This window comes from Delphinus delphis, chromosome 10 (assembly GCF_949987515.2).
Source record: "Delphinus delphis chromosome 10, mDelDel1.2, whole genome shotgun sequence".
Classification (NCBI taxonomy): domain Eukaryota; kingdom Metazoa; phylum Chordata; class Mammalia; order Artiodactyla; family Delphinidae; genus Delphinus; species Delphinus delphis.
In genome coordinates this window covers 8646509-8674468 of record NC_082692.2, presented here as the reverse complement: position 1 = coordinate 8674468, position 27960 = coordinate 8646509, and the positions used below count along the sequence as shown (strand labels likewise).

General features: G+C 42.4%; 1 protein-coding gene across 2 annotated transcripts in view; it reads left to right on the top strand.

Moving 5' to 3' along the window:
* Positions 1-25960, top strand: part of ADTRP (androgen dependent TFPI regulating protein) — a 71937-nt gene extending 45977 nt beyond the window's left edge. For both annotated transcript variants that reach the window (XM_060023640.2, XM_060023639.2), the window contains 2 exons: positions 7712-7863; positions 22521-25960. In XM_060023640.2, the coding sequence (XP_059879623.1) occupies positions 7712-7863; positions 22521-22555 (187 nt within the window). In that variant the 3' untranslated portion in view covers positions 22556-25960. The remainder of the gene's footprint in view (positions 1-7711; positions 7864-22520) is intronic.
* Positions 25961-27960: the final 2000 nt, after the last annotated feature.

Genomic DNA, 27960 nt, shown 5'->3' with positions numbered 1-27960 from the left:
TGGTCAGGTATTTGTTCAGCTCCCTGTTTGTGTAAAACACACTCTGCTGAATGCTGAAGGGGTGAGAACGCAAAACAGCTTTACCATGATCTCTACAGTCTAAATGCTTTCACCATGTTGCTCCTTCCAGCTCTGTGCTCTGATTGTATGTTACAGTGATGTAATGGGGCAAATGAAGGGAAGGGATGGAGACCTATCACTAGCAGGAATGTGACTGGGTAGACCCTGGCAGGGAGCTGAAGTGGTTTGGGATTTGGACTTTCTTATCACTAGTGAAGTACAGAGTCAGCGTTCTGTCCAGTAGGGCCTCATGTTTGCTGGAGTGAAGCAAATACACCTGTACGCAGGCGTTTTATGCTGCCCTATTGATTGAAGCTTCCCTCCCTGTCCGTTGCCTAATTAGGGGAGCTCAGACTCCTTGCTGCCAGCTGCCTCTACCCTTACACAATACTCTGGGGGCACAGGCACCTTCATGGCCACGGATGGTCAGCAACAAGTTCCACAAGCTGGGGATGTCCATGGAGATATTTTAGGGAAGCGGCTATAGGTCAGCTGTTAGGCGTGCCAGTTTGGATGCTCAAATGGGGAAACAGCATAGCAGGAATGAGGTAAAGAATACAGTCCCGGGCCACAGAGAGCGTGAGAAACAAACATGAGTCAAAAAAACGGCAATAACCCTGAGCTGGAGAAGTACTTCACTGCTGGAACCATGTTACAGTGACCTAAAAATATCCACCGAGACCATGGGGACCGCCTCATATGTGGCACTTGCTTTTTATTATTTATCAGATTGCAAAATTGGAGGGCTGGCCCCTAAGCGGGAAAATAAAGCTTTGCAAAGTAGTAATAACTGTAAATCTTTCGTTTCCTTTGGAAAGCATTAGTCATCTATATATATGGTAGCTCACTTACTCCCCGCTTCTCTCTCACCCCAAAACACATCGCCTAGCTCTTCCTAAGGAGCAGGAAAATAGAAACGTTCCTACTGCTGGCTCTTACTCATTCTTTTATTGAACAAATATTTCCCCTAACACAGGGCTGGTCCTGCTGGGAAAAGCAAAGTTATATAAGGCCAAGCCCCAGCCCGTAGGGGGTTTGTACCTCGTAAGTGGAGATGAGCCATGCATACAAATTATAAGAACACGAGATGGGAAGGAATAAAATGTCATAACAAATACGAGGTGCCAAAGGGAACACAAGGAGGAAGCAGTTACATCTGACTGGGCAGCGTGGGAAGGACTTCATGAAAGGTGTCATTGGATCTGGGCCCTGAAGGACTGGCTGGATTGGAGCAGCAAAAACTGGGAGAAAGCGAACACTGCACAATCGCAAAGCCAGGGGGCACACATCACGTTGAAGCAATGGCTAGCAATTCACTTTAGCTGGACCTACTAGTGAAAGAGACGAACAGGAAATCACCCTGAAACTGCCCGCTCACAGAGTCCTGCAGGCAGCAGGCTGGAGGAGGCTGGACATGGTACAGACAATGTGAGGTGTGTTTGCTGCTGTTGTTTGTTTGCCATGGAGGTAGGAGTGAGAATTCTTAGTAACATGGCCAGACAATTATGCTTTAAAATGACTATCTTGACAATAGTGCTTAAAATAGATTGAAGTGGCAAGACATGGGAAGCACAACAGAATAAAGCAACACACGAATAAAGGTTAGCCGGGATGCTCGTAAGTCATCTAGTTCAATCACAATGGTTTATTCTTCATCCACGGATATTTCATAGCTCCAGTGTCATCCCATATCTGGATGCTTGGAACACCCTTCTGCAGGTGGTCCAGTCCGCCAGGACCTCCATCTCTAAAATATTCTAATAATCCAGTGAGTGCTCACACATGCCCATGTAGTACACAGTCCTGAGAATCACTCTCCCACACAGACTGTAAAGCCACAATACCCAGTCTCCTGGCTCCAGCACCTCCACGGGGCTTGCTTTAAGGTTAGCATGCCTCCCCCGCTGCTGTCACTGCCAACAATGCCACTGCCCATTAGTCTCCTACGTTGGTGCAAGTAGAACAATGCTACTGGCTATTGCAACAGCCCCAGTTGGCCTGCAGTGCACCACCGCCTTGCTCTTGGTAGACCAGAAATCAGCTGATGCTGTATTTGTCTCTGCTAGCGTGTAAGGTATTGCATGCCAAGTGCAAGTATCATACAGATATACAGCTGTAACCCAGCCTGGGGAAAGATATTTTTAAAGTCACCTCTCGATAGCAGTTCCAATGGGGCAAGAGAGATGATTTCTTTCTTCTATTCTATGCTCACTCAGGTGAGGCCCCAGAGCAAAGCTGCCTGGACACCCCAAGTGTAATAACCCTCTAAATTCGTGCACCCGTTTACACATGCACACTTACACATATACACATCTTACGCCCAGAAGCCATTAGAAACTGCCAGAGGGGCAGATTCAGCTGAGTTCCAGGACCAGACACCTTGTTACATGCGGTACCAACAACCCTCTCCTACTACCGCTAGCGCACTATATGAATTCACCCCCAGAGCCACTGTTGCCCTTTCCTGAAATATGACCTTAGTCTGGGACCATCTAGATGGCACCATTGTCTTACAACCTAAAATCTTAGTGAGGATCAGAACCCCAGCCTCATTTTCCACAGAAGGACTCCCTAGTCCTCATGTAAATTAATATATGAAAATAAACATGAAGATGCCACACAACTTCCCCTATTATCAGTATCTGGGGTCCAGGCCAGCCAGCATGCAAACTGAAGAGGGGTGGAGGTGGAGGGCTAAGAATGGAAATGCTTATCTACACTTTTCATCCTTCCTGCCCAAATCTCAGCTACCCAAAATGCCTGTTACACAAGTTAGAAATAAGAAGAGCCTGCAGAGGGATATAGCTGTACAATTAGGAATGAGGGACATACCTGAGACACATTGTTGGTGTAACAGAATAGGTTTTATGGATTAATTGGTGTGTAGTGGGCAAATGAAAAGGGAACATCAAGGATAATTCTCAGAATTTTCAGCTGGTGGATTGGGAAGATGGTGATTCCATTAATGTGAGCATCCGATTAACTACAGTTTGGAAGGCTACTGGTTACACGTTCCAGTTTTCAGAGGCTGCAGTGTTCTTGGCGGGTCAGGCAGCTGAGACCTGTCTATAGAAGCCACAGCTAACAGCAGTTAAAAGGAACCATAGGTGCTGGTAGTGCCACCCAAACAGACGTTTATTTAAAACTAAAGAACCTGCGATGTTCCTAGCATTTGGGAAACAGATGCACATAATAGATAAAATCCCAGTCCTTACAGAGCTTCCAGAAGCTCTGGAGAAAGACAGTCAGCTATGCAACAAGGGTAAACTCATGGTAGGGGAAGCACATAACAACCTAACCAAATGTGGGTTGTGGGAAGAATGGTCAGGAAATTTTTTCTGGAGAAATTAACTTTTAAGCTGAAATTCAAAGCATGAGTAAGATTCAGCCAGGGACAGAGCAGGAAGTATGTCCTAGGAAGGGTAAAGGCAGAGGTGTTCCAAGCAGAGACAACAGCATGGGTGAAGACCAGAAGCTGCAGAGCTGGGTTCATTCAAGAAACAGAAAGGGTTAGACTGCAGATCTGAGACTGGAAGGGTGGATGGGTGGGCAGGGCAGGGCCAGGTAGGCCAGGGGAAGGAGCTAGGGTATTTTCTAAAGCAACGTGGATCCACTGGAAGCAGGGGAGCACCATGAACGATTTTTTTCTTTTAGAGAGATTATTGGGTTACTGCATTGTGGAAAGTGGATTGATGTGAGCAAGAAAGCCCAGTGAGCAGACGATTATAGAAACCTATAGGAGATGAAGGAGCCTGGATTGAGATCATGAAATGAGTGCACTGCAGAAATTTTTTTTTTTTTTTTTTTTTTGCTGTACGCAGCCCTCTCACTGTTGTGGCCTCTCCCGCTGCGGAGCACAGGCTCCGGACACGCAGGCTCAGCGGCCATGGCTCACGGGCCCAGCTGCTCCGCGGCACGTGGGATCTTCCCGGACCGGGGCACGAACCCGTGTGCCCTGTGTCCGCAGGCGGACTCTCAACCACTGCGCCACCAGGGAAGCCCCCACTGCAGAAATATTTAAATATGATTCCATGGGATCATATATGGCAGCTAGGGAAGAGCTGACATTGACTGAGATGGAGGACAAGGACAGTTCAGCTGCACACGTGCTGAGTGCCTTTCCCTCTCTCCCTCCCCCACTCCCTTCCTTCTTTCCCCCCCTCCTTCCTTCTCCCCTTCCCTCTCTCTCTCTCTCCCCTTTTAACATATATTCCAGAAGCCGTAAAGAGGTGATAGCACCTGACCATGACTATCTCTGCACTCAGGCCTCTCTGCTGACTGCCCTTCATTAAATGACTGCAATCATGCCTCACGCTCTAATTGTATTTGCAGTAATTTTCCCACTGTCAGTTAACACACCTATAACTTTCTTTGCACCTTCTCCGTGAAAGTGCAGACTTCATTAGCTTACTTCAGGAACTTCCCTTTACAAACCTTACGCTGGAGGAAACAAAAATGAAGTAAATAAACAGAAACTTTCCAGGCTTCCAGAGAAATGTCCTTATTTGTAGACTATCTTACATAAATGTGCATGGAAACTAGGAAGCCCTAATTTCAAGTATATAAAGAAAACAAAGTGAACTAATTAACGCCACCCGTTTGGAGCGTATTTAGATCTCCTCGCTGACCCCAAACTCCTGGCCTTAGCTACCTGAGGATATTTACTTTCTGTCCCTTATACTTCCTCCGGCCTGTCATGAGAGACAGCCATGCAGGAAAGAAGTGCTGTGGACATCCTTCTAAAATGCACCCGTGGATGCACATCTCACAGAACTCTAATATTAGTAACCATGATAACAATCATTACTTGTTTTCAGTCTAGTGCAGTTTTGAGTACATGAGAGTAGCATCTAGACAAGTCTGGGGCAGCAGAGTGATACCAGCAGGGCCAGGACTAGGGCCCAAGGGACAATAAATACTACACATGCAGAACCCTGAGACTGACGCCTCCTTAAATTTTCTTTTTTATTGTGGTAAAATACACGTAACATAAAATTTACAGTTTTTAAGTGTACAGTTTAGTGGCATTAAGGATGTTAACACTGTTGTGCAGCCATCACCACTATCCTTCTCCAGAATGTTTTTCTTCCCAAACTCCCCACTTGCCCCTTCACCCCAGCTCCATTCTACTTTGTCTCTATGAATCTGATGAGTCTAAGTACTTCATATAAGTGAAATCATACAGTATTTGTCCTTTTGTGACTGGCTTATTTTACCTAACATAATATCCTCAAGTTTCATTCAAGTTATAGCATATGTCAGGATTTCCTTCCTTTTTTTTTTTTTTTTTTTTTAATTTATTTTTGGCTGCGTTGGGTCTTCGTTGCTGTGCATGGGCTTTCTCTAGTTGCGGCGAGCAGGGGCTACTCTTCGTTGAGGTGTGCTGGCTTCTCTTGCTGCTGAGCACGGGCTCTAGGCACACAGGCTTCAGTAGTTGCAGCATGTGGGCTCAGGAGTTGTGGCATGCAGGTCCTAGAGCACAGGCTCAGTAGTTGTGGCGCACGGGCTTAGTTGCTCCGTGGCATGTGGGATCTTCCCGGACCAGGGCTCAAACCCATGTCCCCTGCATTGGCAGGCGATTCTTAACCACTGCACCACCAGGGAAGTCCCAGGATTTCCTTCCTTTTAAAGGTTGCATAATATTCCATTGTGTGTATATAACTGTACCACATTTTATTTATCTGTTCGTCCTTAAATGGACACTTGGGTTGCTCTCATATTTTAACTACTGTGAATAATGCTGCTATGAACATGAGAGTACAAATATCTCTTTGAGTCTTTGCTTTTAATTCTTTGGAGTATGTACCCAGAAATGGAATTGCTGGACCATATGGTAATTCTAGGTTTAATTTTTTGAGGAACTGCTATACTGTTTTCCACAGCAGTTACACCATCTTACATTCCTACCAACAGTGCACAGGGGTTCCAATTTCTCCACACCCTCTTCAACACTTGATATTCTCTGGGGGTTTTTTGATAGAAGATACCCTAATAGGTGTGAAGTGGTATCTCATTATAGTTTTGATTCACATTTCCCTAACGATTAGTGACACTAAGTATCTTTTCATGTGTTTGTTGGTCACTTGTATATCTTCTTCACAGAAATGTCTCTTCAAGTCTTGTGTCCATTTTTAATTGGATTGTTTATTTTTTGTTGTTGAGCTCTAGGAGTTCTTTATATATTCTGGATAATAATCCCATATCAGATGCATGATTTGCAAATATTTTCCCCATTCTATAAGTTGCCTTTTTATTCTGTTGACGGTGTCCTTTGATGCACAGAGATGACTTCTTAAATTTTATGCCATAGGTGCCTCCCTTGCCTCACCCTAGTCTTGGCCCTGACGTTAGCCCCTCTCTTCCAACAAAGCATTTGACAAACTTAAAGGATCTGAAACAACCAAGATTGCACTTGGGTTCTGAAAGTTTCATTAAGCACAGAATTTCATTCTTCCATCTGAACTCCTTTGACAACCTGGGATATCCAAATATGAACGTTGTTTCTGAAGCATAACCGAGGCTATCCTAATTTTTATAAGAGATGAATAGCCTCAAAGAAAGATTGCTGAGGCGACACCCACTGTGTATTCCCTCAGAGGAGAGAAGCTTTTAAACTCTTATAAAATGATTACAATCTGCCAGGCACTGTTCTATGTAATTTACATGTGCTAAATTAACTCCCTTAATCTTTACAATAGCCTTATAAGCTGTATGCTGTTTGTACCCCTATTTTATACATGAGGGTAGGGGGAGAGAAAAGTTGAATAAATTAGTGAAGGTAACACAGCTAGTAGGTAGCACAACTAGGATTCAAATCACAGAAGCCTGGTTCCATATTCCATACTCTTAACCGATTATAAACTGTAGCTGATACATCATCTTCCCCGTATTTAATTTTAAAAGTTATTTCAGACTTTGGCATCTTCCGGTGCAGTTTGTTTCCAGCAAACTGCATTTTTAGGCTTCACTTAGACATTGTGGCTCCTCTCCTAGCATTTCTTTTCCTTCTCTTGGCTGACAGAAATGATTTATATTCTATCCTCACATGAGAAGGATCTGAGCCTCCCGGAGATCCATCTATTCCTACTTAATACTCTATCCGTGGCTATTTCCACGAGCTGAAATCTAGGCCCATAATTAAACCCCAGGTCTACTGTATTATAGTAATAATGCTCAGTCTCTGCCTCTCCTACCCCAACAGGCTTGGAGAGCTAATGGAAAGCTATACTTAACACTTAGGCACAGAAAAGCAAACCCCACTTGTCTGGCTGAGAGTGAGCAAATGGGCACCACCTTAGCAAGTTCAATGTCTCAGCAGGTCATGTCTTTCAGGGAAAGAAATAATTCACGTTCTTATACATTTTGTTTGGTTAATGATGTGTTCAGTGTTCTCCCATGTTCTTTAACCATCACTGAGTTTTAATGGATTAGGTAAAATAGCCAAGCCCAGCGCCTGAAACAGAATGTCTCAATGAATCAGTCTATTTATCCAGAAAATCCTCACTTCTGTAGGTTCGGGAAACACCTCGGCTGTTAAGCGTCCCCTGTGGCTTCGCTTCCTCTGCCTGGACTCCAGAACCCCCGTGACCTTGAAGGGACTATGGCTTTCTCCCCTGCTGCCCTAATCACTGTGATTTGTCATTTTCTGCAGGGTTCTATGGATCTACTCTGAGACGGGTACATGGGTGTATCCCGTGTTTGCCAAACTCAGCCCAGTGGGTCTAGCAGCCTTCTTCTCGCTCAGCTACATCTTTAGCGTCGGCATCTACCTATTTGGAGAGAAGCTCAACCACTGGAAATGGGGTCAGTTCATTTCTCTTACCTACAGAAACACTTCTTTGTTATGCTCTCTTGACTCCTCCTGGAAACAGAAGGAGAAACCAGGAAAGCAGAAGGCAGTGATGTTTGATGCTTTTGTCCAGAGCAGGCAAAGGAAAAGCCTGGGGGAAGTTCATACTTTCTCAAAGGACCCCATCAAATTATCTCCCCGCCTCCTCCAAACAACACCTCATTTAGCTTTAAGGCTAAAAATCATCTTGTGTAGAGAGCTTAGGACCCAGAGAGCACGGGTATCACCAACCCCTGCATGAAAAAGCGGACTCAAGGTCTCTCCCTCCCTTAAGTGAGGACTTGAGGTTCACAAGTTATTAAATGCCAAGAATTCCTCTTTGAAAGAAATGGATCCAGATGACCCTCTCAGCTCCTCCACCCTCAGCAGTGCCTTCCCTGATGTGTTCCCATCCCTCTCTCACGAGGTTGCTTCTCAACCTTTAGTAAAGTGTTCACCAGGTGGAATCACACCCTGTACTTGAGACTGAAATTCTCACTTGGGGTTTTAGGCAACGTGAATATGCCAGTAAGCTAAGCTTTCTAATTATAGGTAGGCAGAGCCACGTCTCTTCTTCATAGAAAAAAAGCAATCTTAACTTAGTTGATTTCAAAGTGGAAGATTTTATTCTCTCCCTGCTTCTCCTACTGCCCTCACCTCCAGAATATTTTCTGTCAGAAAAGTAACCATGAAAAAGTCAGGTTGCAAAATATCCAGGATTTTTTTTACCTATCCAAGGAGAAGTGCAGGAACTCCACTCTGATTTTGTATATAAGGAAGGCAAGAGTCACACACAGTCCCCCACATCACACACCCACATGCCATTCTGTTCTATTAAAATAGAAGTGGCATCTTCCGCCCAATCTATGAACTGGTGTGAAAACATAAGCCTGTGTATGCAAAAAAACCGACAGTTTCAGAAGGTTCAGTAAAAGAGTCTGTATTTCTGAGAGGAGACTGAGACCCTGGAGAAATAAGCATGCAACTTGGCTTTTTCACATATTTTCTGCTCTTGGAGAATTTAACTGGTTGAGAAAGCCTCAGAGGCAATATCCTCCTTGAAAGCAAACACTTAAAAAATGGAATACTAAAAATGACTCAAAAAATCAGGATTTCAAATCACAGGAAATTATCCAGAAAAAAATGTGTTGACATTTCAGATGTGCTGACATCTAATTCTAACTAGTTTTGGCTCCTTGAAGTTCTGGGTAGATTGTTGATGGCGTCCCCAAGTCTATACTAAAAAGAAAGAAAGAAAGAAAGAAAGCAAGACACTAATCCATTTAAAACTTGGCAGAAAGTGTGCAGAGAAAAAAAGTGATTACTCAGTGCTTAGAGAACAATAACTTTTTAAATCAATACTATTTTCAACACAAAGCTCTTTTTAATAAGCTTCATTGTTTAAGTGCTATATCCAATTTTCCACTACAGTTGGATCCCAATGAGCAAACAGGCTGGCATCAGCATGTGGACCCTCATTTGCATCATGCATATGTGAATGTTCATGTGAACGACGGACACTACCGTCAGTGGCTATGCGTCTCTCTCTTCTCTCTAGATTTTTAACACCTTAAGAATAGAATGGGTAGAAAGTTCTATATAGCATCAGAATAGGATCATAAATGTGTTAAATTCTGAACTGATCTTAATTATAGATGGTTAACTAAGAAATTAAAAAGAGAAATTAGATCATTTAAAATTCCAGTGGCAGTGAACACTTAAATCACCTAAAACCAAACAGAGCTATATATGTGAGCACATTATCCCGTGTCCTATTCCGCTGAAAGCACTGTAAGGCTTCCCTCGTCAGATGAAAATCCAAGCCCTTGGAATGGCACACTGTGACCCAGTCCCTGCCTTGACTCTTACTCTCCTTCTTCTAAACTTGTGTCCCAGCAGCACAGAACCGCTTGTTTTCCGTACACATTGATGTTTCTCACCTCCAAGGGCTCTCTCACTTCCCCCAGTCTTTGCCTGTCTCACACCCACTCATTCATTTCAACTCACCTCTTCTAGGAAGCCTCCCCTGGTCTGCCCCGAGATTTGTTTTTACACTAGACCCTGAGTTTCTTAAGGGGTAGAAGTATGTCTTATCCATCTTTGAATCCCCCATTTCCATTAGCTTCCCCAATATTAAATGGATCAATCAACACAAACAGAGAATATTCAAGGCCTCTTCTCTCTAGGCATTAAATGGGACTTTGTGCAAAGTTGTTCTGGAGACAGCGGTCAAGAAGTGACTCTACTGGTTGGTTTTAAAGTGTTGGACAGGGAGTTTAGGAGCATAGGAGGGTATGATATGGTACACTGGTGAGAGAGTCGGCGAAAAAGAGATGAAAATTAGGGCAGGCAATACAAAACAGGAGAAGGGCATCGGAACAGGAATCAAGAAAACTAGGGTGTGTCCTTCACCCGGCCACAAACCAACCATGTATCCTGTACTAATGGACTTCAACTCCTCGCTGATGAGATGACCTATAAGAAAGGCAATTGCACAGCTCAGTTTGCCTAGGACAGTCCTGGTTAATGCCTGCTGTGCCAGTGTGAACAGAATTTTACATTGCCTAGGCTTGGACAACACATTGTGCGGTCCCTCTGTCTCTGAGTCCCTCTCTAAACCCTCTGTTCTGGATCTATGGAAACATGTAAGTGGCCACCTACTCTGTCCAGATTCAGGGCTAATTCTACTTTCTCACCTTTTCCCACAGCCTGAGCTTCCTTGGATGAGAGCAGCAATTCAAAGGAGTGCTTTAGTGATGCAGTGGGCGGCCGCGGTTGGGAGAAAAGTTCTGTGCCTGATTGCCTGGGTTCCTACCTTGGCCTTACCACTTATAGACCTGTTTCACTGGGCGAGGCACTCAATGTCTTCGTGTTCCAGTTTTCTCTTACACATCATGGAGACAATATTAGCACCCTCCTCCTGGGATTCTGGAGGATCATAAATGACTTAGGAAGTGTCAACTGCCAAGTATAGAGTCTGGCACACAGGGTTAGTCACTACTGCTGTTAATTTCATTCTTTCCAAGGAAAAATCACTAACCTTCTTTTCTATGTGGATATTCCAATCATCCCCTTCAACTTCACGCATAAATTACCAGTTTCCCCAGCCGAAGGTGATTAAAAGTAACAACCACCTAACTGAGTGCAAACTGACAGAGGTGGTGTAGTTCCTGAAGGACTTACAGAGTGAAATAGGTTAGGCTAATTGAGATTAGAACTGATTAGAATCTCTGCTTCTGAAATTTCTGAGCCACACTGTGGCCCGGTTGGGAGTCACCAGCCAACTAACCAAGTGATCAAGAAGTATCAGTCAAGACCCAGGTAATATGCAAGTATCTCTCTAGCAGTAATGCTCGATCTTGACTGCACATTACAAAATCACTAGGGGAACTTTAAGAATACTAACTCCCAGGTCCACCCCAGACCAATTAAATCTATCTATGGAGATGGGGACTCAGCACTAGTATTTTTAAAAGCTTCCCAGTTATTTGAATTTGCAGTCAGGGTCAAGAACCACTGTCACAGAACAGCGCTTCTCAAACTTGTATGTGCCTGCAAATCTTGTTAAAATCAGGATCTTGTTAAAATGTAGCTTCTCATTCAGTAGATCTGGAGGACAGCTTGGGATTCTGCCCTTCCAACATGTGCCCCAGAGAGACTGACACTGCTAGTCTGAGAGCAAGGCCCTATGTGCCACAGGACCCTGGACTCCTTTCAGTTTAAACAGTTATGCCTACAAGCATCCTTGTCTGATGTGGTGTTCTCCCAAGTCAGCTGCTTGGCTGAGAAGGGTGTTGGAAATGATGGTCACATCTACCCACTTTCTACCTCCTCGTGTGTCATGTCAGTGGGTGAAGGTGAAGAAGAGATTGAGAAGGGCAATAACAAGGAGTGATACCAGGAATCAGATGTAGACTTGGAAAGTGTGTGACATTCTCCAGGGGTATACAGATGCAGAGAGCTGACCCTGTGCGCCAGGGAGACAACTGTGGTCAAGCCCTCAGGAGGTCCTTCTGGCCTTCAAAAAGCTCTCAAGAGGTTCCAGAGGGCCACCCTGCTTGACCTGACAGCATCTCATTTCCTGACCTGTGCTAGCTTTTCGGTGTCACGGAACAGAAGGGTGGGCAAGCACTGAGTCAGTTACTGGGACCAGATACCCACCAGGAAAGAGCCCATTTCTACTTTTCAGGCAGAGCTATAGGTGAAACACTGATTTCAAACAATGATGGAAGCCAGCAGGGGGAAGCAGTCTTTGGTAGATCACTGAAAACTTGGCTCACCATGTCTGAGCATCTAGGGATACTCCAGACAGATTATTTCCACTCTGAATGGGAGAAAGGGGCTGTCAGGGGGTCCCAGTATAGGCCTCCTTCTCTGCCACTTAACTACTTAATTTTCTCTTTTTTTTTTTCCTTCTTGATAAGACATAAGGATGCCGACACCAGGACACAAGTCCATCAGGAAGAGAAACCCAATCTACAAGATCTACCAGGCACTGAAAGGGGCTAAGTGTCTCCAGGACAAAATGGAGGGCCTCTTATATGTAGGTGTAGCTGGAGAGGCAGTCAGCTTACCTGTGGCCCATGGCCCCTCTCCTTACATTCACTGAGGGATATATGCCAGGGGTATCCTTTGTCAGGGCCCAAAACCACAGATCCTTCTCACCCAGGATAGTTTATAAGCTGAAAATTCCAATCTGGCCAAGTGACCTTGTGACAGTGCCTTGGACAGAATGATATTAAAACCTTCCTTTAATACTATTTCCTACAGATCAGATTTATTTAAAGGAGATTTTATTGTTGAAAGCTGCTTAGAGGCCATCTAGTTTACCTCCTTAGTTTTACCCATGAAGAAATTTATTATAAGGTCTATCTTCCATGTTGTCCCTAATCATTTCATAAAAAAAAATCTTATCATGAGTTGACTCCACGTGTATTTATAAAGCATGGCCTCACTGGGCATCATTTAGTCCATTAGAAAAATACATCTCCCTTTTGCATTTCTTGTCCTAACTTCATCTCCCTAAGCTCCAAGAGAGTCCACGAGGGATTATCACTTCTCCCTCTTCCTCAGCCTCTTTTCCCACTAGGGTTTCTCTGGCCAGCTCTCAACTCCATCTCCTTCTACTACTTCTGCACTGTGACTTGTAGTCATGTTCTTGTACTCAACTACATTCAAATCTTGTACTCACTTGTACTCACTATGTTCAAATCTCATTCTTCTAACACCTCATGTCCCCCCCAACAATCTGCCTTCTCACCCTTTTCCAAGCCAAGCCTCTAAAACCAGGCAAATGTTCTTCAAATTTTCAGTTCAAAGTCTAGCAGTAGCTTTTGTGATGGTAGATACATAGGTGTAAATCTTTTTTTTTTAATAATATGCTTTTACTTATCCTGTGTCCCAACTATTGGAATAATAAGGTGTATAATTACATATGTATCCATAGTGATGTGGACTAAAGGAATGGTTTCCCTTACCATGCCAGCAGAAAATGTTTGAATCTCGTCCGAGACGAGCATTAAGTGTCTGGCCTAAAATACCTCTACTCCTTGGTACTAACATAGGATAAAGAAAGGACTAAAATAATCCAGGGTGGGAGGAGATCAAAATGGTGTAGTAGGACGACACTGGGCTCACCTTCCCTCATGAACACATCAAAACTACAACTGCATATAGAGCTTCTCTCACTGAAACTGACCCGGGGACTAGCAGAATAGCTCTTCTACAGCCAAGGCTGTGAAGGAAGACCCACACGGAGCTGAGCAGGCAGGGAGAAGAAGCGATCTGGCCAGCAGCCACACTGCTGGTGGGGGACACAGAGGAGGAGGGGGCTATCACAAGCTAAGGGATCCTCCCTGGGGAACAAGGGGTGCGAGCCATGTATTAGGCACCTCAGCCCTTGGGTCTGACATGGGGAAGACGAGCCCCCTTGGCTGGCTTGAAAACCAGTGGGATTTACTAATAAGGGCTGTGAGGAACTGAGACTCCACTCTTGAAGAGCACACGCACAGATCTGCTTACTCCCGATGACAGCAAAGAGGCAGCTGACTGAAAAATGCCTAGGGACCGTCCCAGTGTGACCCCAGCCTTCCCCAGGCTCCTGCTGCAGCCCCTCTTGCTCCAGCACTGCTCTCCACTAAGGCAGAGGCTGCCACTGCCCAGGAGAATATGCACACTTGGAGGGAACGGAGCTGGCTTGAACCCTGGCCCTGCCTCTGACCAGGGTAGAGGCAACCATTACCAGCTCACAAATCCCTGCTCACACTCGGATGGAGAGTGCCATCGCTGGAGCACAGATCTCTGTGCACACTTGGGGGAGGAGGGGTGGGGGCAGCTCAGTGGCATGGCACTAACCCCTCCAGCCCTGACCCAGCCTCTAACTGAGGGCACACACTGGGGAAAAAGTGAAACCAGCACAGGAGTGCAGCCCCAAGACCTTAGGCCCTGACCTTGTCCCAAACCAAGATGGAGACTGCCATCATACCCAAGAGAAACCCAGCTCCCTCAGGGCTCTGGCTCCAGCCCCTCTGCCCTCACTCTCACCCCCAACAGAGCAGTGACAGTCATCGAGCACAGCAACAACCCTGGCTTGCATCCGGCTCTGGCTCTAGCCCCTCCAACTCCAGGCCTACCTCCCACCAAGGCAGTGGCTACCAGCACAGCCTGGGGGAAGATGCAGATCACGCTCACCCCAAATCCAGCTCTCCCACCAAAGCCACTGGGCTCACGCAGACTGCACAGGAATGGTCCCACACGAGGACGTGACATCAAGACTAGGACAGGCAACTGTTTCACCTGATTTCACACAGGTGAAGAAAGTTAAACAAAATGGGAAGACAAAATGAAACAAGAAAAAAATACCTGAAAAAATGCTAATGAAACAGAGATAAATAATTTATCTGACAAAGAGTACAAAGAGGGCTTCCCTGGTGGCGCAGTGGTTGAGAATCTGCCTGCCAATGCAGGGGACATGGGTTCGAGCCCTGGTCTGGGACGATCCCACATGACACGGAGCAACTGGGCCCATGAGCCACAACTACTGAGTCTGCGCGTCTGGAGCCTGTGCTCCACAACAAGAGAGGCCACGATAGTGAGAGGCCCGCGCACCGCGAATAAGAGTGGCCCCCGCTTGCCACAACTAGAGAAAGCCCTCGCACAGAAATGAAGACCCAACACAGCAAAAATAAATTAATAAACTCCTACCCCCAACATCTTAAAAAAGAAAAAGAGTACAAAGAAATAGTAATGAAAATATTAACTGAACTGGGGAAAAGAATAGATGAACACGATGAGAATTCAACAGAGAACTAGAAAATACAGGAAAGAACCAGTCAGAGTTGAAGAACACAATAACTGAAATGAAAAATACACTAGATGTCATGAACAGCAGATTAGGTGATATAGAACAATGCATAAGCAATCTGAAAGACAGAATAATGGAAGTCACCCAATCAGAACAGCAAAAAGGAAAACAAATTTTAAAAAATGAGAATGGTCTAAGGGACCTCTGGGACAACATCAATCGTACTAACATTTGACTTATAGCGTTCCCAAAAGGAGAAGAGAGAGAATAAAGGGTAGAAAATGTATTTGATAAAACTGTGACTCAAAACTTCCCAAACCTGAAGAAGGAAACAGATATCCAGGTACAAGAAGCACAGAGAGTTCCAAACAAGATGAACTCAAAGAGACCCACACCAAGACATAATCATAATTAAAATGGCAAAAGTTAAAGATAAAAAGAGAATTCTAAAGGCGGCAAGAGAAAAACAAAGAGTCACATACAAGGGAACCCCCATAAGGCTATCAACTGATTTTGCAGCAGAAACTTTGCAGGCTAGAAGGGAGTGGCATGATATAGATAAAGTGCTGAAAGGAAAAAATTTACAACCTGGGATACTCCTCCCAGCAAGGTTAACATTCAGAACTGAAGGAGAGATAAAGAGTTTCTCAGACAAGCAAAAACTAACATTCATCAATACTAAACCAATCTTACAAGAAGTGTTAAGGAGTCTTTAAATGAAAATGAAAAGGCTATATCAAGAGATAAATTATAGGAAGGGAAAATCCTACTAGTAAAGACAAATATCCTACTAGTAAAGACTAGACAAAAATCCTACTAGTAAAGACTGTGGATCAACCACTGAAATAAGTTCATATGAAGGTTAAAAGACAAAAATGTAAAATCAACTGTAACTACAATAAACAGGTAAGGGACAGACATGAAGATGTAAAATATTACATCAAAAATACAAAACATGGCGGGGGGGGCAGAGAAAAAATGTAGACCTTTTAGAATGTGTTTGAACTTAAAGGACTACTAGTTAAAAATAAATAGATATACTTATAGATCAATATATATGAACTGCATGATAACCACAAGTCAAAAAACTACAATATATATACAAAAACTAGAAAGGAACATAAACATAACATTAAAGAAAATCATCAACTCACAAGGGAAGAGACCATAAGAAGAAGAAAAGAATAGAGAAGAACTACAAAAACAATCAGAAAACAAATAACAAAATGGCATTAAGTACATACCTATTAACAATCACTTTAAATAAAAATGCACTAAATGCTCCAATCAAGACATAGGTGGCTGACTGAATAAAAAAACATGCTGCCTACAGGAGACTCACTTCAGAACTAAGGACACACACACTGCAAGTTAGGGGATGGAAAAAGATATTGCATGCAAATGGAAATGAATAGAAAGCTGGGGTAGCAATGCTCATATCAGACAAAGTAGACTTTAAAACAAAGTCTGTAATAAAAGACAAAGAAGAGCATTACATAATGATAAAGGGATCAATACAAGAAGAAGCTATAATGTTCATAAACATATATGCATCTAGTATAGGAGCACCTAAATTTATAAAGCAAATATTAACAGACATAAAAAGAGAAATTGACAATATTACAATAATAGGGGACTTCAACATCCCACGTACATCAATGGACAGATCATCCAGAAAGAAAATCAATGAGGGAACAGTAGACTGAAGTGACACATTAGAGTAGTTGGACTTATAACTACAGGACATTCCATCCAAAAAAGCAGAATACACATTCCTTTTAAGTGCACATAGAGTATACTCCAGGATAGATCACATTCCAGGTCACAAAACGAGTCTCAAAAAAATTTAAGAGGATAGAAATTGTATCAAGCATCCTTTCTGACCACAGCAGTATGAAACTAGACACCAATTACAGGAAGAAAACTTAGAAAAACACAAACACATGGAGGCTAAACAACATGCTGCTGAAAACCCAAGGGGTCAACAAAAAAACTGAAGAGGAAATCAGAAAATGCCTGGAGACAAATGAAAATAAAAACAACTTTCCAAAATCTATGGGACACAGCAAAAGCAGTCCTAAGAGGAAAGTTAACAGTGATACAGGCATACCTCAAGAAAGAAACAAACAAAAAATCTCAAACAACCTAATCTACCATCTGAAGGGATCAGACAAAGAACAAAGAGCCCAAAATCAGCAGAAGGAAAGAAATAATAAAGATCAGAGAGAAAATAAAATAGAGATTAAAAAATAGAAAAGATTGATAAAAGCAAAAGATGGTTTTTGAGAAGATAAACAAAATTTATAAGCTTTTAGCTAGACTCATCAAGAAAATAGAAAAGACCCAAATAAAATAAGAAACGAAAGAGGAGAAATAACAAACTATATCACAGAGATACAAAAAACCAGAAGAAATCACTACAAACAGTTGTATGCCAACAAACTGGACAATGTAGAAGAAATGGATAAATTCCTAGAAACATACAATCTTCCAAGACAAAATCAGGAAGAAATAGATCATCTGAACAGACTGATTACTAGTACTGTAATTGAATCAGGAATCAAAATACTCCCAAAACAAACAAAAGTCCAGGACTGGACAACTTCACAGTGGAATTCTACCAAACATATAAACAAGAGTTAATACCTATCCTTCTCAAACTATTCCAGAAAATTGAAGAGGAGGGAACACTCCCAAATTCATTCTATGAGGCCACCATTACTCTGATACCAAAACTAGACAAAGACACTACACAAAAAGAAAATTACAGGCCAATACTCCTGATAAATATAGACACAAAAACTCTCAACAAAATATTAGCAAACTGAATTCAATAACATATACAAAGGATCATACACCATAATCAGGTGGGATTTATTCCAGGGATGCAAGAATGATTCAATATCTGCAAATCAATCAATGTGATATACCACATTAACAAAATGAAGGATAAAAATCACATGATAACCTCAATAGATGCAAAAACAAAAGCATCTGACAAAATTCAACACTCATTCACAATTAAAACTCTCAACAAAGTTGGTACAGAGGGAACATATCTCAACATAATAAAGGCCCACAGCTAACATCATATACAACAGTGGAAAGCAAAGTTTTTCCTCTACAATTAGGATCAAGACAAGGATGCCCACTCTCACCATTTCTATTTAACATAGTATTGGAAGTCCTAGCCACAGCACTCAGACAAGAAAAAGAATTAAAAGGCATTCAAATTGGAATGGAAGAAGTCAAACTGTTACTATCTGCAGATGACATGATACTATATATAGAAAACACTACAGTCTCCACCAAAAAAAACCTATTAGAACAAATAAATGAATTCACTAAAGTTTCAGGATACAAGATTAATACAGAAATCTGTTGCTTTTCTATACACAAATAATGAACTATCAGACAGAGAAAGTAAGAAATCATCCCATTTACAATCACATCAAAAACAATAAAATATCTAGGAATAAACTCACCCAGTGAAGTGAAAGACCTATACCCTAAAAACATAAGGCACTGATAAAAGAAACTGAAGATGATACTATTAAATGGAAAGATTCTGTGTTCATGGATTAATATTGTTAAAATGTCCATACTGCCCAAAGCAATCTACAGATTCAATACAATCCCTATCGAAACACTCACATGACATTTTCACAGAACTAGAACAAAAATTCCCAAAATTTGTATGGAAGAACAAAAGTCCCTGAAGAGCCAAAGTAATCGTTGAGAAAAAAAGAACAAATCTGGAAGCATAATGCTCCCAGACTTCAGACTATACTACAAAACTACAGTCATCAAAACAGTATGATACTGGCACAAAAACAGACACACAGATCAATGGAACAGAATAAAGAGCCCAGAAATAAGCCCATGCACATATGGCCAATTAATCTACAACAAAGGAGCAAAAATATAAAGTGGGAAAAAGACAGTCTCTTCAGTAAGTGGTGTTGCGAAAACTGGACAGGTATACGTGAAAGAATGAAATTAGAACATTTTCTCACACCATACAGAAAAATAAACTCAAAATGGATTAAAGACCTAAATGTAAGACCGGAAACCATAAAATTCCTAGAAGAAAACACAGGCAGTACATTCCTTGACATAAATCTTAGCAATATTTTTTTTGGATCTGTCTCTGCAGGCAAGAGAAACAAAAGCAAAAATAGATAAATAAGACTACATCAAATTAAACTTGAAAGCTTTTGCACAGTGAAGGAAACCAACAACAACATGAAAAGACAACCTACTGAATGAGTGAAGATAATTGCAAATGATATGTCTGATAACAGGTTAATATCCAAAATATTAAAGAGCTCATACGACTCAATGTCAAGAAAACAAACAATCCAATTAAAAAATGGGCAGAAGACCTGAATAGACTTTTTTCCAAAGAAGTTATACAGATGGCCAACCAGCACATGAAAAGATGCTCAGCATCACTAATCATCAGGGAAATGCTAATCAAAACCATAGTGAGATATCACCTCACACCTGTTAGAACAGCTATTATTGTCAAAAAGACAAATAATAATAAATGCTGGCAAGGATAGAGAGAAAAGGCAACCCTAGTACACACTGGTGAGAATGTAAATTGGTTCCTCAAAAAATTAAAAATAGAACTACCGTATGACCCAGCAATTCCACTCCTAGGTATACATCCAAAGAAAAGGAAAACACTAATTTGAAAAGATATATGCACCCCAAAATTTATAGAAGCACTATTTACAATAGCCAAGATATGGAAGCAACCTAAGTGTCCATCATCAGACGAATGGATAAAGAAGACAACATATGACTATTACTCGGCCAGAGAAAAGAATGAAATTTTTCCATTTACAGCAACATGGATGGACCTGGAGGGTATTACAATTAGTGAAGTAAGTCAGACAAAGAAGACAAATACTGTATATTTTTACTTATATGTGGACTCTGAAAAATAAAATGAATGAATATAATAAAACAGAAAAAGACTCATAGATACACAAGACAAACTAGTGGTTACCAGTGGGGAAAGGGGTGGGGGAGGAGAAAGGGGAAGGAGATTAAGAGGTACAAACTACTATGTATAAAATAAATAAGATACAAGGATGTAGTGTACAGCGCAGGAAATATAACCAATATTTCATAATAATTTTGAATGAAGTATAATCTATAAAAATATTGAATCACTATGTTGTATACCTAAAACTAATATAACATTGTAAATCAAATATACTTCAGTAAAACAAAAACTAAAACAAACGAAATCAGGGTGGACCTAACCCCCTAACCACCAACTAGGAGGTATTCCACTGGGAAAGACTCCCTTCAATGAGGAAAAGAGTGATAACAAGGAACATTATTTCTCAACCAGTTTGAAATGCATTTTGTGAACTCTGGGTAAGATAATATGCTCCATTACGAAGTCAACAATTCCCTCATCTCCAGCCATGCACTGGGGAAACACGGTCAGAGATAAATTCTGAAGACTCGAAGAAGTCTAGAGACTGCGCAGCCTCATAAGAATTTAGGACTAAGGAACCATCCCCACCTGCTAGAAACAAAAAGAAAAACGTGATTTCTGTGATAGTCACACTGTGTAAGTCTCTACAGAATGAAATGACTGTTAGAGCTCCACACAGAGACACATCTGGGGATGGCGCCTTCTCTAGCACACAGGTGGGCATGTGGGAATTCCTTGGTGCTCCATCTAGCTTCATGGTGTTGGACAGGGGAGCCCTGGATCCACTGGAAGGAGCCATCTGCTCTCCTCCCCCAGGGGAACTTCCCACCACCACTTCTGCACCTGCTTCTGCTGTTTCTCTCTAAGCCATCATGTTCTGTTGTGTTTCCTAACTGGAGAAGGAATCTCCAATCCTTGGAACCCTGGGTTGAAGAAGTGAGGTTTTGATTACAGTTAGATTCAAAGTGTTGAGGGTTGGTAGCAACATGGATAAACAAAGTTTTAGGTGCCTTCAGAGTGACCACAGAGGGAACAACTTTGAGAAGTTTATACTGACCAAGCTCTTGAACACAGGAGAATTAATGTGTTATTTATCTGAAAACTGATTCATTAAAAGTCCTAAGTGTATACTTCAGAAAAGAGAAGATACTGTGTTTGTCCTTATAGACCCAATGTAGAGAAGACCTAACTGGGGAAAAATGAAAAACAAGTGGAAGCATAAATGAAAAGAACACGAAGCATGTAAAGCTGGATAAATCAGCTAGGCTTCACTGGAGTGACTGGATATAGTATGGATTGATGAGGAGTAGAAGGAAGGAGAGGACTGTGCCTAAAAATGTTGAGAGACATGAATTCAAGTGTGGCCACGGGGGCCGTGTGATTAGGAGCTGTCTGCCCTAGAAAATCAGTGTGATGAGGGGGCCACAGGAGGACTTCAAGTCATCAGTCACTAAAGCCTCTGAGAAGGGGAGTTCCAGCAAATAAAATTATAAGATATTTAAAATTTACTATTAAAGATATAACTGATGGAGGGAGCAGGGTCTGAAGCATAAAGCATGGCCTTGGGAGCTGAGATTGCTATGGTAATACCGAGCCAGAAGTAATAGGGCTGTAACTTCCAGAATGGATGAGAAGAGGCTGAGCTGAAAAAAGACTGCATTTGGCAACAGACAGGAAGGACAATGAGTTAATGAAGTTTTCAAAGTTTCAAAGTTTATGTAAAGATTTGTGATCATTAAATATGGAGGTACCCATGGTTGGCTAAACGGAAGTCATTCTAGAAATCTAATGCTACAATTAGATTGGTAATTAGTAATTCCTAATTAGTAATAAGCTTATTACTTATGACAATTAGTAATAAACTTACTAAAAACTAAATCAATATGCCAGTACTTTTCTTTATTGGGCCAGTACCCAGCCCAATAAACTGATTTGGTGAGAGGTCACAGAATGGCCCCTAGTTAGGTGAATATCCATTCTTCTCTTTCCTCTCTCATTTGATGCGGTTTGTTCATCTCCATCTGCAAAGTCTCAAAGTTTGTTGACGAACGGTGTGCAGCCTACAAACACATGGCCAAAAGCAACAGCCATCAGTGGTTCACAGGACATATTCAGAGCCACGCGATACGAACTGCACCGCTGGTCAGCCGGGTGGCTGTGAGCCAGGCACCAAGTAGGACAGCAAGATGCCCCTTCTTGCCCTTGCGGCGGTGCTGGTGGTTTTCCAGAGCTCTTTAAAATACATCATCTTGCCTTCGGAAAAGCTTCCTCAACTTTCCACTGTCCCAAGTCAGGGTGAATGTCCACCCACAGAAGAATACCCTTAGGGAAACCGTGAAGGCTAAGGTCTCTTTCTGTTCTTATTTGTGCAGGTGACAGGATGCAGCCAAGGAAGAAGAGGAAGTGATTAGACACCATCTTCCAAGAACTAAGGAAGAAGAAAACAGGAGAGTTTTTTTCATCTTTTTTTCTTCCTGGAGCAGGGAGGTGGTGGAGCAACACAGGAAAGTAAAAAGGACAGGGAATGATATTTAAATTTCGTAAGAGAGTTATGAAGGTAGCTGAATTTGAGGACTCTTGTCTTTTTAAAACTTTTGCTGGACACACCCAAAACAATTCCTGCTGTCACAGAATTTGTTACATCCGTCTGACCTCTGTGGAGGATAGTCTGTGGTCAACACCTGGCCAAAAGCAAAAAAAACTCACGTAAATGTGGTGTTAGAGAATGTTTAGAGAGAGAAAGGAACTTAGGATCACTCAAACTATTCACTTCACAGAGGACGATGCTAAGGACCTAGATGAGAAGTTACCTGCATGAGGCCAAAGAATTAGCGTCAGGACCCAAATAAAAGCTTTTGTCTCCCATATCTTCTAACTCCCAGTGCTGGGCCATTTTTGAAAAATCCCAATTTTCCTAAAAAGAGGCACTTTCATAAGCTAGTTATTTTCATGGATTTCTCATCTATTTTTTTCTCAGTCTAAATGGAAACGTAGGGAGATGGCTGCTTCTGAAGTTGTCTGTCTACCTAGTATAATAGCAAATTAACTGGGGCAATGAGAAAATAAGTTATAAAAAATATTGGTAAATCTGTCCCTCTTGTGAGCAAGTATTTGGGGCAGGTAGACATTGAACACAGTGATATTGTCAAAATCTCTTCCATTGGTATATTGATTAATTTGTCAAATAAGTGTACATTTCACTTGGGGAATAATCTGGATGGGAGGTGATATGATTATGATGACTGCTGAGACTGCTGTAAGTACAAAGCACTTTGCTGTGATAGTTTACGGTTTAACAAAGCTGACCGTCAGATGATTAACAAGCACATTCATGAACCTGCTTTAATTTTCCTAGAGGATTTTTCTCGGTCTTTATTTACAGACACATTCCGTAAAGAACACAAATGACTGGTAGTAGGTAAACATGTTCAAGTCCATCGATGGGTCAACAGGCCCATGTGGGTTGGGTGTGGGCACCAGAGTAAATTGTACTTGGGCTTCCCAACCTAACATTATGGAGGAGAAATCTGGTTGAAATGGACACCAAGGGCAGTCTGATAGGCGTAGAGAAGAGAGCAGACTATCCCAACAGGGCAGGTAGTCCAAGGCAAGACTAGGACAGGCACCAAGCAAACTGCTTGAAACCTACTCCTCTACAGTTATACAAATATGAGCCTCAAGTCTTTGGATTGAGCTGGGAACACCACCTCTTTTCCCACACCTGCTGCTTCTTGACTGCTCCTAGCACCTGTCTCAGCAGGAGCCCAGAAGCAGTTGTCACAGTGGAAATTCTCCAAATGTGAAGCCCGCAGGGGATCACCCCAATTTTCCACACCCCAAAGATGACTCGGGCTGCCTACTTCTCAGAGTCATAGTAAGCTCTTGGCTGTGATGAGCCTGCAGATTTCTATCTGTGGTTTCACTATCCCCAGGAGCAAATTAAACTGTGGTTGCTGCATGACTGGCCACTGTGCAATATCTATTCCAACACCAGAAACACCTCAGAACCATTTCCCATTGAGTGTATACGTAAGCACACAGTGCTTCCTTGGTGCTGGTATAGCTTAAGAAAGGAGAAGCAACAAAACACCTGTAATGAACACTGACTAAACATTCATTAAAAGGGAGACAGTATTACCTGCCTACATAAGGCTATGTTTGGCCCTTAGTGGTTAGAAAACAACAATACAAACCAAATGATGAGAAAACCAGCAATAATACTTGTACAGTGTCATGTAATTTAGAGCCACTCTCACCTCCATGACCTCGTTTTATCTTCACAAAAGTCTTAAAAGTAGAAAATATATTATGTCCTCATTTTACAAATGAGCAAACTGAGTTTCTGATGTTGGTGTGCTGTAAACGTTTAAAATCCAACTCTCTGGAAAAAAGAAAACTTTAAGGCCCTGATTTATAGTTTGCCCATTGCCATGGTGTAAACACTCCAACATGACCTTTTTCAAGCTACCAACATGTCAGTGAACGCAGAGTTGGGAAGAGAGACACAGAACCACTGAATCCTTGTGAGCCTGTACAAACTCTCTCCAGCATACTACTGGGTTCAGAGAAAGGGAAAAAAACCGATCCAAGGTCACAAAGATGGTTGATTCCCAAGCCCACCTTCCTTCCTCTTTATTACAGAACAAAGCAGGAACTGAGCATCTGGAAGCCTTTATTTTCAAAAGCAAAAATGTATGTACATCTGCAAGGTTACACAAAAGAAGGGGTTAGGGACCCCAACTTGGTGGAAACTCTCACCCATACAGGCAGGGGGAGCTACACTACTGCTTCATGGACTGGTCCATACCTGTGCTTATATTCTGGAGTTGCTATCTCACATGTGACACCAATTTTGAGTTTGGAGAGAAGACTTACCTTGTTTGCCTAAACAATACATTAGCCCCATGTTCCCTGCAAATGGGTCATACATTTCTCAAGCTATTTTTGGGTCCTCTGCACCTACTCGCTTGCAATACTTGTCATAACAGGAAGTCAGTTTCATATACTGTAATCCCCAAACACGCTACGCCTGCACATGGGGAGTGTGAGGCGGGGCAAGGAAAGAGTGGGAAGGCTGGGCCTCCCAGAAGGCTGCCTGGATGAGTGCTGAACCCATCCCAAGTCTGGGTATCCCCCCTGCGAGGGCACAAGTATCAGCAACCAGATTCCATATCCAGATATTATTTCCCATTCTCATGCAGTTGGTGCTTCCTTTTTTTTTTTTTTAATAAAGCATTTGAGTAGGCAGCAAAGCCAGTCAGAACTGTTTATTTATAGCTGTGGATTTTCAATGCTGTATAAATTAGAAATCATTGCTGAATGAGGCCCACGCCCACTCACACACCCAGGGCCGCTATCTATGAGTCCTTTCACACAGTTTGACTGTACACAGTCTAAAATGGGAGAAAATGACATGCTCCAAGTCAAATGATGGAGTCACAGCTAAACTGCAAAGCAGAAAACCAGCAATTATTTTTCTTCAGCACAATATGGGGAGTACGACAGGTGCAATTATCCAATATTATTTAACAGCACTGGTTTGTGGTGTAGGGAGAAAATAAAGGTTTCTGTGTCTTGGAGAGAAGAAAAAAAAAAGAGAGAGAGAGAGAAAGAACCAGCCTCTGGCTCCTGTTTCTGTGGATTAAGCTGTGTAATGTAAATTGAAACTGGCCTGGATTCCAAAAAAGGGAAGAAAGAAACACCTGGCTCCCTTGCCCTGGCTCCCTGGAAGCTCACCACTTGCATCATCAGGGACTTTAGAGAAAGGCCCCTCTCCTTGGGGACCCGGAACATCCTTCTCAGAGGCAGTGGTTCCAGGTAAGACTGTGTGGAAGGCTGAGCTTCCTGAGCTCCTGTCCTTTAGAGGGAAACCATCTCCCGCGATGACTCCCCCTCACTCAACTGAATTAAGATACAGTAAAAGAGAAGGCAGCCCACATGAATAATTTTCATTCCCTTAATCAGATCTCCCCCGCTTCTGTTCTTCAGCACATTCTTATTCCTACTCCCAAGCCTTTCCTTTATTGGTCATCCTACCTGGAAAGACCTCTCTTCTTCCAGCTACTATCAAATAAGTTGTCCTTCATGGCTTCTGGCCCTATCTGAGTGCCACTTCCCAGTTCTCCTAAAAAGTTTTCTCTTACTGGTCCAGGGCATTGGGCTCTTCCTCCTCTAAACTCCCATAGGAGGCCACATCCACCCCACACAGACTTCTATTGCTCTCTTCACCTCTCCCTCTTGGCTTCTGTGTCCATAACAATGTGGAATGCTGAAAAGAACACAGGCATCAGAACCAGACCAGATCTGAATTTAAATCCTGACTCCACCACTCACTATTTACATAGAACCTGGGGAAAACAGTTTACGTTTCTTAGCCTTGGTTCCTTAAAGTCATAAGATAATCCCTACTGCGATTAAATAATATTATTTAAAGTGATGGATGCAAGTGCTTGGCATCCAAGATTCCCCATTCCACTTGCTTAACTGCAAACTCCTTGAGGCCAGGTAGTTGTCTGTATCCCCAATAACGCCTAACTCCATACCATTAGGAAGCAATGAAAATACATACAGGCTGACTTGAGAATTACTAACAACTTATTAATTTTACAGGCGTAATCACCAAATAGCTTCCTCCTTTCCCAGAAGCTGAGATTCCCAACATGAGACTCACTGTTTCATTTAAGATACTCTCTCCATCTTAAATCCCAGGATCCTACTGACAATGATGATCATATTATAATTTCATGTGATCCAGCAGTGGAAAGCATACTGATAGAATGGGACACAGGAAAAATAAATTTTGATTAAAAAAAAAAAGATGAGGGAAGGCCTGCAGAATAAAGACTGCATGCAGGTGACACTCCAGATTGGACTATTAGAATGACCCTGATTACCCCAAGGAGAGCCTATAGGCCACTAGGGTCTAAATCAGGGAGACTGATCTTTAAAATCTCGTTTAGACCTGAATTTATTTTCCTTTAGGTGCCTGCTAACCCCTTCCTCACAGATGATACCTGTTATTTGATTATTTAAAAGCAAGTATTAATATGGGAGGAAGCATGCTTGGAAGAATAAAAATGGGGATATTGTAAGAAAAGCAACGGTACAGAAAGGGTCAGCTGCAGACTTGGAGGACAAACCTTACCGAGTTCACAGTGTTTTACCACGTGGCTGCCAAGAAATGGCTAGGTATGTGTGTCTTGACTCTCACCCCTCCCTAAGAGAGCTAATCTATGGTTAGAGTACCGCAATATAGAATAGACAGTGATCTTAGCCACTGATGGGTCAGCAAAATTCTGCATCCCTTTATAGGAGTGGAAAGAGGAGGCACAGCTGTGACATGCCACACTTTATGATTCCAGTCTTGACTAACTAGCTGGCACTACAAGAATTTAAACCTGCTTTATGGCTGGGGAGAGAAGTTACTGTTGGGTTGTCACCATACCTAAGAAGAGAGGAGACAGCAAAGAGAAAAATAGATTCCATTGGCTCCTGAAGAGCTTCTGATGCCTTCAGAAATACATTTTACATCATGGCTCAGCAGAAACACACACACACACACACACACACACACACACACACACACACCATACACACACACACACACACACACTTTTAACACGTGTGATAGACCACTTTATTTTCTATCCTATTATTTTCTATCCTATTGTTTGAAAGATATTGTGGGACTTCCCTGGTGGCGCAGAGGTTAAGAATCCGCCTGCCAACGCAGGGGACACGGGTTCGGGCCCTGGTCCGGGAAGATCCCACATGCCGTGGAGCAACTAAGCCCGTGCGCCACAACTACTGAGC